General features: G+C 44.1%; 1 protein-coding gene across 1 annotated transcript in view; it reads right to left on the bottom strand.

Moving 5' to 3' along the window:
• The window catches only part of SLC2A9 (solute carrier family 2 member 9), a 239,006-nt gene that overhangs the window by 171,714 nt on the left and 53,448 nt on the right, over positions 1-13,844 (bottom strand). Inside the window, exon 4 of the mRNA XM_045019458.1 lies at positions 1,080-1,161. Within this exon, the coding sequence (XP_044875393.1) occupies positions 1,080-1,142 (63 nt within the window). The 5' untranslated portion in view covers positions 1,143-1,161. The remainder of the gene's footprint in view (positions 1-1,079; positions 1,162-13,844) is intronic.

Raw genomic sequence — 13,844 nt, 5'->3', positions numbered from 1 at the left:
CAAACCTCCTGAAACATTTAGTTTGCCCCAAGCAGCATTTGGGTTATTCCAAAATCTGAATAATGGCAGCAACTCAGAGTTCAGGTCCTCAGTGTTCTAGACACTGTGTGCAGATACACAGTAAGAGACAGTCCCCATTCCAGAAAGCTTACAGTCTGAATAGATAAGACCAACAAAGGGTGAAAGATATCCCAGAAACTGAACCCCAATCCCATAAATCCCACGACGGTGCCTGAACCACAAGACTCTGCTTCCACCTTAAAGAAATCGTAAAGCAATTAGACCCAGATTTGTAAGGGTATTTAGGAGTCTAAATCTCATGATCAGAAAGGGATTTAGGCTCTTAAGACAGTCAATGGGATCTTGGCTGCTAAGTGCCTAAATCCCTTTCTAAACATGAGATTTAGGTGCCTAAATTATTAAATGTTGCAACTCTGAGTGCTGCAATGCCAAAATACCTTTACAGATCTGAGCATTAGTGATAGTAGTCTGCTTGTTGTCAATTATCTTCTGTATCTTTACTCCCAAAGTGAATGTCTTGATCAGTAAAAAGAACAGGAGTACTTGTGGCACCTTAGAGACTAACAAATTTATTTCAGCATGAGCTCCTGATGATAGCTCATCTCAATTGATTAGACTCTTCCTGTTGGTATGCATACTTCCACCTTTTCATGTTCTCTGTATGTATAAATATCTCATGTCTGTGTTCCATTCTATGCATCCGAAGAAGTGAGCTGTAGCTCACGAAAGCTCATGCTGAAATAAATTTGTAATTTGTGCCACAAGTACTCCTGTTCTTTTTGTGGATACAGACTAACACGGCTGCTACTCTGAAACCTGTCTTGATCAGTGTTTCTCAAACTGGGGTCGCCGCTTGTGTAGGGAAAGCCCCTGGCGGGCCGGGCCAGTTTGTTTACCTGCCCTGCCCACAGGTCTGGCCTATCGCGGCTCCCACTGGCCGCGGATTGCTGCTCCAGGCCAATGGGAGCTGCTGGAAGCGGCAGCCAATAAGTCCCTTGGCCCAGTCTTGATAAAAGATTTAGGAGGCAGATGTGGAAGGGAAAAAACCCCAAACTCACCACTTTCTTTTTCACTGCTTGTTTTTCTTTAATCTCACCATTGCTTTTCTCTTTATTCTCCATTCTGTTGTCTTCTTGTTATCTGTTAATAGTGGGAGAGGGGAAAGATTTGTTGTAATTACTGTACATTTATAAACTGAAAACCACTTTAAAACAAAAGCACTCACACACCAGAGTGCCTGATCCAGCAAGCTCTTGAGAAAACCTTACTTCAAGAAGGATGTTGATAAATAGGAAGAAGAGCCATGAGAATGATTAAAGGGTTGGAAAATATGCTTTATAGTAGACTCAAGAAGCTCAATTTGTTTCACTTAGAGAAGTTTAAGGAGTGACTTGATCACAGTCTAACTACCTACATGGAGAACAAATATTTGATAATGGGCTCTTTAGTCTAGCAGAAAAAGGTATAATGAGATCCAGTGTATGGATGGTGAAGTTAGACAAATTCAGACTGGAAATAAGGCATAATTTTTTTAAACTGAGGGTAATTAGTCACTGGAACAATTTGCCAAAGGAAGTGGTGGATTCTCCTTCACTGGAAAATTTTTAAACAAATGTAGATGTTTTTTCCAAAAGGTATGTTCTAGTTCAAAGAGGAATTAATTCAAAGGAAGTTCAGTGTTGTCTGTTATACAGAAGGTCGGACTATATGATCACAATGGTCCCTTTGTTACCAGGGTTCTCTCAACCCTAACCTCGGGGTAACTGTACTCTTTGTGAGGCAGTTTTAGGAAGAAATCAAAGGGGGACACAGCGCATCCATCTGATTAAAGATTGGCACAAATCTAAAGTGCTTTCATCCAAACTTACTATTTTATTAGCTCTCAAGCACACACACACACATGCAAAAAGTTAGAGCACTCCCAACCAGGGGCGGCTCTAGGCACCAGCAAAACAAGCTGGTGCCTAGGGCGGCAAAATGTAGGGGGCGTCCCCTGCCGCCGGGGAGGGCGGGAGGCTGGGCCGGCGGACCTGCCGCAGTCATGCCTGCGGGAGGTCCACCGGAGCCCCGGGACGAGTGGACCTGCCGCAGGCATGACTGCGGAGGGGGCGCTCGTCCCGCGGCTCGGCTGGACCTCCCGCAGGCATGACTGCGGCAGGTCCACCGGAGCCGCGGGACCACGGCACCCGCCGCAGTCATGCCTGCGGCAGGTCCGCTCGTCCCGGGCTCCGGTGGACCTGCCGCAGTCATGCCTGCGGGAGCTTAACCGGAGCCGCGGGAAGAGGGGACCCGCCGCAGGACCGGGGAAGGGCGGCGCAGCGCACCGCGCTGCTTGGGGCAGCCTGATTTCTAGAGCCGCCCCTGCTCCCAACCACTAGTTACCCAGGATCTGGAGGAGTCAAATGACAAGGTTCAAATGGCCAGCTATCCACCTGTCACTGGGGATTCCAAGAGATGTCAAGAAGGTCAAATCCAAATTACTCAGACCCCTTTTATGTTAGTAACTGCTACAATTACATCAACATATCAACCAAAGAAAAACCATTGAGCAAGCACTTTTAAACCATTAGTCCTGCAGCTGTATTTCCATACAACAGTCCAAAGATATAGCTAGACTTCCTGGTTTGGGGGTTTTTGTGTGTGTGTGTTTGTTTTTTGTTTTGTTTTAAAAGACACAGCCTTCAGCAGCTTCACAGAAAGCTTTGACAAGGAAAGCAGCAGGGTCATGGTCACTTCTGGTGGACACCCTCTTCCCCTCCTGGCCTGCCCTAGTTATGCTAAGCCTGCTGAAAAAGTCTAGTAGTGTATAGAATATCAGGGTTGGAAGGGACCTCAGGAGGTCATCTTGTCCAACCCCCTGCTCAAAGCAGGGCCAATCCCCAGACAGTTTTTTACCCCAGTTCCCTAAATGGCCCCTTCAAGGATTGAATTTACAACCCTGGGTTTAACAGGCCAATGCTCAAACCACTGAGCTATCCCTTCCCCCATAGCATAGCTGCTTTTGGCAATAAGTTTGACAATTGGTATTCCAGTTACTGGCAGTGGCCTGGGCGTTTTGCTGTGCTGCCAATGTCTCCCCTAACACATTCCAGCCTTAGAATTCATGAAACTACTCCTGGGAGTAGTCCTACTGACTTGAGTTACTTATCTCAGTCCAGTTCAGGAAAACTGAAGGCTGCACTGAAGTCACTGGAGCTTAAGCATATGTTTAAAGTTAAGCACACGTGCTTAAGTGGTGTGCTAAATAGCACAGACTTAAGCACATGCTTAAGTACATACCTGAATCGGGGCCTTTTTTCCTTCAAAATTGCAAAGGCAGGGACTGAGTTTTATTATATGTTCACACAGCACCCAGTGCAAAGGGGTTCTGGCCTAGTTGGGACCTCTAGGCACTACTATTAACAAATCAAGCGCAGCAGCAGGAGATGGTTCAGGCCCTAATGTAAAAGTTGTAGACAAGCATCATTTCATCCAGTTCTAGAGTAGAATGCAGCAGCTGTTCAGCAATGCACAGTAAAACAGGATTTTCAGACAGAATATCCATTGAAATCACAGGAGGACTTTAGGTAGCCAGATGTAATTACAATATTAGTGTTGGGTCGTAGGCAGGACACTAGGCTTATTACCCCACAGCTGATCACTCATCTCTGCTGACCAGCTCATCAAGAAGACACTACCTCTGACAGCAGTGTCTCATAATACCATGCTGGGGCATTAGATCAAAACTGACACAGAGGAAAGAATAGTAAGTAAGTGAAGCTCTTCTATTAATTCTTGTTCTGAGACACATTTACACATTTTAGCTACTGTTTATTTGCAGGCTAACAATTAGTAGTGGGAGTGTCAGAGAGAGGAAGGATGATCCAGTGGTTAGGGATGTTCCAGAGACTCAGAAGACCCAGGTTCAATTCCTTGGTCTTCCACAGACTTCCTGTATGGCCTTGTCTACACAAATGAGGTAAGTCAATCTAAGTTAGGATAGTTAAGTTACATAAATTACTTAACTGAAGTCGATGTAGCTTAGATCAATTTACAGCGGGGTCTACGTGCTATGTTGGTGAGAGACACTCTCCCATCGGCTTATCATGCCTGCACCAGACCCGCTAACTCGACATCACAGCAGCACCAATTTAGCCCGTAGTGAAGAAAAAGCCCTAAATCACTGTGACATTCCCCTGGTGTTATCTGCACCAATGATCTGCTAGGTCACTCCAATCCTTGATGCTGGGAGCCAGCTTAACCCCCACTCCTGGGCTGTTCACACACAGCCTCTGGCATGTAAGCTGCTTGGATTGAGCAACCGAATGACACTAGCCAATATCTCTGGTCCCAGAAACAACCTCTGTCTTGCAGTGTCCAGTTATGCCCGCTGAATGCTGCAAGCTTATATGAGTTCATCAGTTTAACAAAGAAATTAATATGCACCAAGCTTGTTATCCCAAGGGGAGTCTCTGACACGCTTCAAACCAAACACACTACTTCAGGTAGAACAAACAAATATATTAACTACAAAGGTAGATGTTAAGTGCTTATAAGTCAAAGTACAAGAAGTCAGATTTGATCAATGAAATAAAAGCAAAACGCATTCTAAGCTGACCTTAACATTTTCGATGCCCTTACAAACTTAGATGCTTCTTACCACAGGCTGGCTCCGTGGTCCCCAACACGGTGCCCACGGGCGCCATGGCGCCTGCCGGGGCATCTATGCGCCCACATACTGGCTGGCGGAAAAGCATCCGCCAAAATGCTGCAGAAAAGTGGCGTCACCAAGAGACATCATTGCTGAAATGCTGCTGAAAACCATTTCGGCGGCGACACCTCTTGACATTGCTGCTTCTCGGCGGCATTTTGGCAAATGCTTGTCCACTGGCCATGGTCCTCCATGGCTCATCGTCCAGTGCCCGCCACCCGGAAAAGGTTGGGGACCACTGGGCTGGCTGGTTGCCCTTCACCAAGCTCTCCCCTTTGATCAGCATTTCAGTTGCTTGGTGGTGGTGTCTGTAGATGGAGGTGAAAGAGAGAGACAGCATGGCAAACATCTCTTTTATCGTGTTCTTTCTTCCCTCTTGACTTTGCCCCCCCCCTTCAGGGTCAGGTGAGCATTACCTCTTCGTAGTCCCTGACTGACCAAGGGAAGGGGGGGTGACTCACTCGAGAATCCAGCTGATCCTTTGTTGCTGCCTAGGCCAGTGTCCTTTGTTCCTGTGAGGCTGGGCTGGGTTTGTCCCATACATGCCCTGAGGAGGTGTGAACTGTGCCTCTGCTCTTAGAGAATTTTGCCTGGGCCTCTGCTCCTGGAGAGTTTTTGCCTGGGCTTGTTTTAAGCCATGAGGATACATTTTCAGCCTCATAACTATATACATGAAATTACAACCTATAACATTACTAGAACAATTATGCTCAGTGCATCATGAGCCTTCCAAAGACACCCGACATGACAAACTTTGCATTGGATACCACACAATCATATTATAAGGATGAACATGGGGATGCAGGGTGTTCCCCTGAGATACAGTGTCACAGTCACTCAGTCTCTGTTCCTCAGCTCCCCATCTGTAACATGGGGATAATAGCACTTCCCCATCACGTGTGTATTCTTGCAGCACCCTTAACAGTTTGTGAGGTGCACAGATACTACAGTAACGGGACCATGTAAGTGCCTATGATACTTATGGTTGCCAACCCCAGTACTGTAAACATTTAAACTGATGTAAGTCTGTAGAATGTAACTCTGTTGGATTCTGTATCTCTTACTAAATTTAGCCCACGTTTATTGAAGTTTGGCTCAGGATTGGCCACAGCTGGGCTTAAGTAAACAATATATGGTTTGAAATGAAAGCCCTTCAAAGATCAGTACTTGGAGCTGTTTTACTTGTAGGAGGCCAGGATTTCAACGTAGGTGTTTGGGTTAATCTGATTTCAAAACTCTTAGTGAAACTCAAAGGGATGCAGACATCTGAGTACCAAAAAAACAAAGAAAATTACTGTCCTTCCCCTCCACTCTTCTTTTCTCCAAGCCCATTTACTTTATCCCTCTATATTGTATTGCTGCTGCTGGGAGCAGACAAACCACTTCCTCACCCCCAAAACTTTTTGTTGTTCCATAACATTCACATCTGTATGACAGCCTTGTTTAAAGAAAAAAAATTAGAATTGTCTTTATTGAAGGGTAAACATGGAATCAGTAAAGGGATTCATGATCCCAGGATCAAAGGTCTTCTAAGTTCACAAGCACATTTTAAAAATCAACATGATAGGGCTTGTGTTTCATTATGGCATTTACAATATAATAGCAGCAAAGAATCCTGTGGCACCTTATAGACTAACAGACGTTTTGCAGCATGAGCTTTCGTGGGTGAATACCCACTTCTTCGGATGTAAGTAGGAAGTAAGCTGTGTAATAAACTTATATCCTTATGACTGTGCTTCAGGCAAATTTAATTACTGCTGAGATTTCAACTCAGACTTCAGCCAGCAAGTAAATGCATTCCTGAATATGCAAAAGTGCCATAATGATGATAAATCATAGACCAAAATAAAGAAGTGTTGCCAAGATGGATTCCCCCACAGTTTACATGACAAGAATATTTCAAGGTAGAAATTTTCTACTTAGGTCACAAGCACTTTCTTTCTTGTTAGCTATTTATTCAAACAAACAAACAAACAAACAAAACCCCACACATAGTTGGCTGAATCCTTCTTGGACTCCTACAGGGCCTGACCACCCACTGTTAGAATGGAAGTCAATGGGAGGGTCTCAGTAACTCTGAAAATGAAGCCTCTGGCATTCTATGAAGCAGAATGCTGCAAGTCTCCTATGAGTTACCCTGAAATCATACATGACAGTACTCAACATCTTACATGATCTGGTTGACTTGAATGGGGAGGGGGGCGGAATGTTAATCATGTGAGTAAAGCAAGCAGGAACAGGGTCCCTACATCTAGCCATTTGTCTCTCCTGGATGCTCAAGTGCATTACACTAGGAAAACATTTATTTTAAGAGAAGACTTTAAAAACATTTTATTACAGTTGACATAATGATTGTGTAATTATTATGTAATTTTTGTGCTTTGTCATGGCAGTGGAATATTACCCCTCCCCACAGAATATTCAGTCATTGTGATGAGAGCTAAGAAAAGGGAAAAGCTTTTTTTGTTTGTTTGTTTTTTAATTAAGCTGATGGCCAGAATTTTACTCTGTATTACGATAGTAATATTAATGAAGTAATTTTAAGCCAGCTACTTAGCCCATGTTTACTTGTAGGCTGTACCTACTAGCATATAAAGATAATCTTGTTGCGTATGAGGTTGAGTTAGATAATGAAAAAACAGATTTGAATATGCATATATAGCTCAATTTTAGTTTGCTGCTGCTGCTGGCAGGGGCCATAGTATCCCATATTTGAACTGCTGCTGAGTAATCATGCAAAGGTTTGAGAGTCCCAAGAGTCTAGTGAATTTGAAGCAACAGGGGGATAGCCATCATTTCTTTTCCTTCTGGTAAGAATTTCAGTCAGTCAGGGGAGAAACAATTAAAAATGACCAGTCACATATCACCAACAGCAAATACTCAAATCGTACAGTTGCTGAATTACACATAGTTTTAAAATTCATTTAAATCGAGGAAGTAAATTGCTTAGGGGGTCCCCACAAAGACACTTTACAAGTTAAAGATCATTTATGGCAGGGGTGGGCAAACTCCAGCCCAGGGGCCGCATCTAGCCCTCCAGACATTTTAATCCAGCCCTCGAGCTCCCGATGGGGAGCGGAGTCCAGGGCGTGCCCCATTCTGCACGGCTCCTAGAAGCAGCAGCATGTCCTCTCTCCGGATCCTATGTGTAGGGGCAGCCAGGGGGCTCCACACACTGCCCCCACCCCAAGTGCCACCAATGGGAGCTGCAGGGGTGGCGATTGTGGACGGGGCAGCGCGCAGAGCTGCCTGGTCGCACCACCACATAGGAGCCAGAGGGGGGACATGCCGCTGCTTCTGGGAGCTGCTTGAGGTAAGTGCCACCTGGAGCCTGCACCCCAGACCTCCTCCTGCACCCCAACCCCCTGCCCACCCCTGATCCCCCTCCTTCCCTCCAAATCCCTTGGTCCCAGCCTGTAGCACCCTCCTGCACCCCCAACCTCTCATCCCCAGCCCCACCCTAGAGCCCACACCCCTAGGTGGAGCCCTCACCCCTTCCCACACCCCAACCCCCAATTTCGTGAGCACTCAGGCCTGCCATAAAATTTCCATTCCCAGATGTGGCCCTCAGGCCAAAAAGTTTGCCTACCCCTGATTTATGGCATAATGGTCACAACTTTTTTTAAACAAACATATGTGAATGTAAGCAAATGAAGGAGGGCTTTGAACATAGGCTTGCAGCAAAATGTGGTTGCAGCTAATCAACCTGAGCATGAACCATTCCTTTGTCCTGATTGATAGACCCCAAAGTCAAAATGGGTATCTGGCTAGAGATACCATCAGGCCCACCCAGCCCTAGATGTGGCTTTCACCAAGCCACACTTCACTCCCACCGAAGAGAGTTAGAGCCACTGCTGGAACAGACTCCAGGAAGTCTCAGCCTGTGACCCTTTCATTCCAAGCACACATGGATTCCACAGTTGTGGGAAATACATACTCCACCCTACTTGCCATGCCTGTGCAAACAGCTGAACAGATTTACCCAGCTGCTGCTGCAAAGACTACATCCACCCCCAAAGTTGTGACATGTATGGTGACCAGTTGTTCCGATCTTATAGGGACAGTCCCGATTTTTGGGTCTTTTTCTTATATAGGCTCCTATTATCCCCACCCCTTGTCCCGATTTTTCACACTTGCTTTAAGCCTCCAACATGTTTCATCAAGGAGTACCAGACGTGAGACAGTATGAAGGTGTTTAAGAAGCCAATTCAAATAGAGAGTTCCTCCCACAAGCATTCGGGTCTTGAGCAGGCCAGGCAAACAAAGCATGACTACAACAAAGCTGAAACTTGTTCTGCCAGGAAGTCATGGTCTTGGGGCTCAGGCTCCCCACTGTGCCTTTGAAAAGCTCTTCAGTTTCTATATTCAATACTCTATATTGATTGCTTGGATAGTTACATACAGTGCTATAATGATATACATACTCCCAAGCACAATGCAAACAAGAAAACCAAAAAGGACAACTTATTTAAGAAATACATAGTTAAAAGTTACTTAACTGCTGATCCAGCACCACTGAAGTTAGTGCAGGTTTTGCTGTTGACATCAATGGAGCAGGATCTGTCTCTTGCTGCACAGACCGCTCAGGAAATTTCTGACTATAAATCTGATAGATGGGAAGCTAGTTATCTGAGTTTACACATTACTCGTTTGCATATGCAAACGTTGCTGTTGCATATACATTTAGGCTCTTTGGAAATTGGGCCTCAGATTGATAAATCCAGCATTTAGAGTTTGATCCTTCAAGGTGCTAAGCACTCTGGTCTGGATCCAACCGAGCATTTAAGGATGTGTTTAGTTTTAAATATAAATAGTAGCTCCATGGAAGTCAATGGAAATACCCGCTTGCTTAAAATTAAACACGTGCTTAAATGCTTTGCTAGATCAAGGCCAGAGCACTTAGTACCTTGCTGGATTGAGCCCTTAAACCACAGAATTGAGTATCTTTCCTGACAGCAGCCTGGAAAGAAGAAATCCTAAGAAGTGGATGTAAAATCTACAATGTTGAATGCAAAAATTTAAAATGGTGACTATAGAAAAATGATAATGGTACTACATCCAAGGGATCCATTTGTCCAGTATGATCTGACCCATCAGATACTTGTATTAATTTCCTATTCACCCTGTAGCCATCCCTACTCTGAGGAAACAAGTTATGAAAACACCTTGACTATATCCTGCAAGGTTTTTCACAGGAGCCAGAGCAGACTCGTGCCTGAACCGTGTTATTTGGCTCCCTGTCACTACTGCAGTTGGCCAAAAATGTCAGTGGAAAATAGAAAATAATAGTATTAAAGGACCCAGACCTATAAGGTGTTGAGCACCTTCAACTTTCGTGTGTGTTGAGGTTGCTTCTAGATGCTCAAACTTTTTATGTACAGTACATTCATGGTAAAGTGAGTAGAGCTGATCAGTAAATAAAAACAAAGAATCATGAAATATTTTAAAAACAATGATTTTCTGTTTTCCATTGATATTTTCAGGGAACTGTAGTAATGACGGAGAGCCAGATAGCACTGCTCAGATATTGGTCTAGTCTGGCTGCTGTAAAAGAGCTTGCAAAATGTAGTCAAGGCATTTTCATAGCTTGTTTCCTCTGAACAGTGATGGTTAATAATTTAACCTTGGCAATTAGTGTTGATTAATCATTTCCCTCTTCATTTACGCACACAAACGTGCCATTGCCAGGAAAAATCCTAGCAAGTGCCCCTGTAATTCTCCTACGTATTTGGGAACTATGTTGTTCCCAATGCAGATAAAAGATTAATGTAACCTCCTCTCTCTAAAGTAACCTTTACAAACTGCTCTGAGCAGGAGCAGCAGGCACCATTTCAAGTGAAAGCAGCTTAACATCTGATTTCCACATGCTATTTTATTCACCAGTTACCGAAATATGGGAATTATTGCAGGGCAGCTAGCAACAGTAGCTGCTCCCCACTCTTCCTTTTTCAAGAAGGCAAAAGACCTCTAGAAGGAAGTTTTTCCCAAATGACTTGTCATTTGAGGGAACTCCTACTGATTTTAACTAGGCAACTGAAATTAGGTGTAAAAACTGTGGGGCAGATTGTCTCCTGTTTCTGAGGTCCAGTTGACACAGAAGAGGGATATAACTCCCTGATTCTGAGGGCCAGGGTGCCCTGGCATAAGTTAGAGCACCTCTTAGGGTGCTCAGATATCCAAACTGCAATTAGACACCCATGGCTGGTCCATGCCAGCTGACTCAGGCTCATGGGGCTCAGGAGCTGTTTAATTGCAATATACATGTTCCAGCTTGGGCTGCAGCCCAATCTCTAGGACCATCCCACCTCACAGGGTTCTAGAACTGAGGATCCGGCTTGAGCCAGCTGTCTACACCACAATTAAACAGTCCTTTAGCCTGAGCCAGCTGGCACTGGCCAGCTGTGAGTCTCTCACTGCAGTGTAAACATACAGTTTCTAAAGGGAGCAAGTTAGAGTATGCATGGAACTGTATACCAGCTCACAGTTCCCCTTCCCCATGGGAATGCTCAGCTAGTCCATGTCTGGCTCTTTTGCTGCATGAGTGGTGATAATGAGCCTATTAAGACTTGGCCCACAATTCAATTCTGTTTTTTTTAAAGCTATATCTGGCTGAAGGCTGCTGTTGCTAGACCAGAGATTACTATGTTGTTTTTCAAAGAAATATAAATTACTTAAAGGGTTTATGACTCAATTCCTCACCCTACTAAATCTAAGTGTAAAAATACAATAAAGGAGCCAGCACATGTGAAACCAGACATCTCTTTATTTTGTCTGAATTTCCCCGCCCGCCTGCTTTTGTCTTTCTTTGCGTCACGTTGAATCTAACTTAGAGGCATGATCCTGTAGAGATCCTGCACACAGTTCTTTCTACCAGGAGTCACACTGAAAGCAACTCTTGGTAGAAGGGACTACAGCCTGTAATACAAAGTTTGCTGGAGGAGAACCCTAGGGAATGGCTCCCACAAGGTGGTGAGTGCACTACCGCAACTCAGCAAAGCACAAGATCTTTGCTGAACTGGGGGCAGTGCATTCGGCACCTTGAGAGTTGATTGCTTTATATAACAAGCTTCTCGGGGCAGGGATAATGGCTTTGTTCTCTCCATTCAGCATGATGCTATGGACATAATTGTGATGGGTTGGATCACAGAAACCCCCCTGGGAGCTGCCAACTGATGTGCCAAGACTACCCTCTGCTCCTGTTTTCCCTGCCAGCTCAGGACTCCAGCACGCTGTCTTGCTGAGCCAGACACTCCCGTCTGCTCCAACAAAGACCCAGGGTCTGAATTACTTGCCCCAAAGCTGCAGGTTTACCTGAAAACAGCTCACAGAAGTGTGCTTGTCTTTAACTCCCAATGGGGTCTAAACCCAAATAAATCCATTTTACCCTGTATAAAACTATGCAGGGTAAACTCATAAATTGTTCACCCTCTATAACACTGATAGAGAGATATGCACAGTTGTTTGCTTTCCCAGGTATTAATACATACTCTGAGTTAATAAGTAAAAAGCGATTTTATTAAATACAGAAAGTAGGATTTAAGTGGTTCCAAGTAATAACAGACAGAACAAAGTAAGTCACCAAGCAAAATAAAATAAAATGCGCAAATCTATATCTAATCAAACTGAATACAGATAATCTCGCCCTCAGAATCATAGAATATCAGGGTTGGAAGGGACCTCAGGAGGTCATCTAGTCCAATCCCCTGCTCAAAGCAGGACCAATTCCCAACTAAATCATCCCAGCAAGGGCTTTGTCAAGCCTGACCTTAAAAACCTCTAAGGAAGAAGATTCCACCACCTTCCTAGGTAACCCATTCCAGTGCTTCACCACCCTCCTAGTGAAAAAGTTTTTCCTCAGAGAGGCTTCAGTAAGTTTTTTTCCTCAGACTGGACACCTTCCAGACCTGGGCACAATTCTTTTCCCTGGTACAGCTCTTGTTCCAGCTCAGGTGGTAGCTAGGGGATTCTTCATGATGGCTCTTCTCTTCCTTTGTTCTCTTCCACCCCTTCATATATCTTTTGCATGAGGTGGGAATCCTTTTGTCTCTCTCTGAGATCCCACCTCCTCCTTCTCGATGGAAAGACACCAGGTTAAAGATGGATTCCAGTTCAGGTGACATGATCACATGTCACTGTAAGACTTCATTACCCACTTGCCAGCACACGTATACAGGAAGACTTACCGGTAAAACACAGCCATTTGCAGACAATCGTCCTAGTTAATGCGAGCCATCAAGATTCCAAACCACCATTAATGGCCCACACTTTACATAACTACACTAGCCCCTCAGAGTTATATTTCATATTTCTAGTTTCAGATACAGGAGTGGTACATTTATATAATTAGGATGATTACACTCAGTAGATTATAAGCTTTGTAATGATATCTTATAAGAGACCTTTTGCATGAAGCATCTCTCGGTCACATTATATTTACTTATTAAATTTTTATAAAACCATATAGATTGCACGTCACAATAATGTTAAATAATTTTTAAATGGCCAATATAGCCTCATGTTTGGATAAGAGATCTCTATTATAAAGGAGAGATCATAAACACGCAGCGGGTTTGTTTTTTTTTTAAACAGGACCACAAAGATTGATTTTCCAAATCAATAAGCCATTTATATTACATTTCATTGCTTTTAGAAATCTTTATACAGACTTCCTCTCTATTCCATCTCTGCTTTCATATCAAGACTGGATACCTTGCTGGAAGATAGGCTTTAGTCAAACACGTTACTGGGCTCAATACAAAGATAGCTGAGTGGAATTCTAGGGTATACAGGAACTCAGACTAGTTGATCTAATGATCCCTGCTGGGTTAAACCTATGAATTTATGAACTATACATAAAAATACACACACACACCATTCACTACACTCCTCTCTAGCAATTTCATGTACCTCTAGCTTGTGCCATACCTCTGTGGCCAGGTTTTCATTTGCCAGAATGGGGCTACATCCTATAGCCAATTACTGAGGGAAAAGCAGGGTGTTTTGGTTTTTGTGTATTTGGTTGTTGCAGATGTAGTTATTTGAGCATCCAGCAGCAGTGAAGAATTAAAAAAAAGGACCCCCAGGAGTCCAGAATAGCAAGGAAGGAGGGAAAGACACCTGAAGCAAATTACAT

Source organism: Mauremys mutica, chromosome 5, assembly GCF_020497125.1.
Source record: "Mauremys mutica isolate MM-2020 ecotype Southern chromosome 5, ASM2049712v1, whole genome shotgun sequence".
NCBI lineage: Eukaryota > Metazoa > Chordata > Testudines > Geoemydidae > Mauremys > Mauremys mutica.
This window is presented reverse-complemented; position numbering and strand designations above follow the sequence as displayed.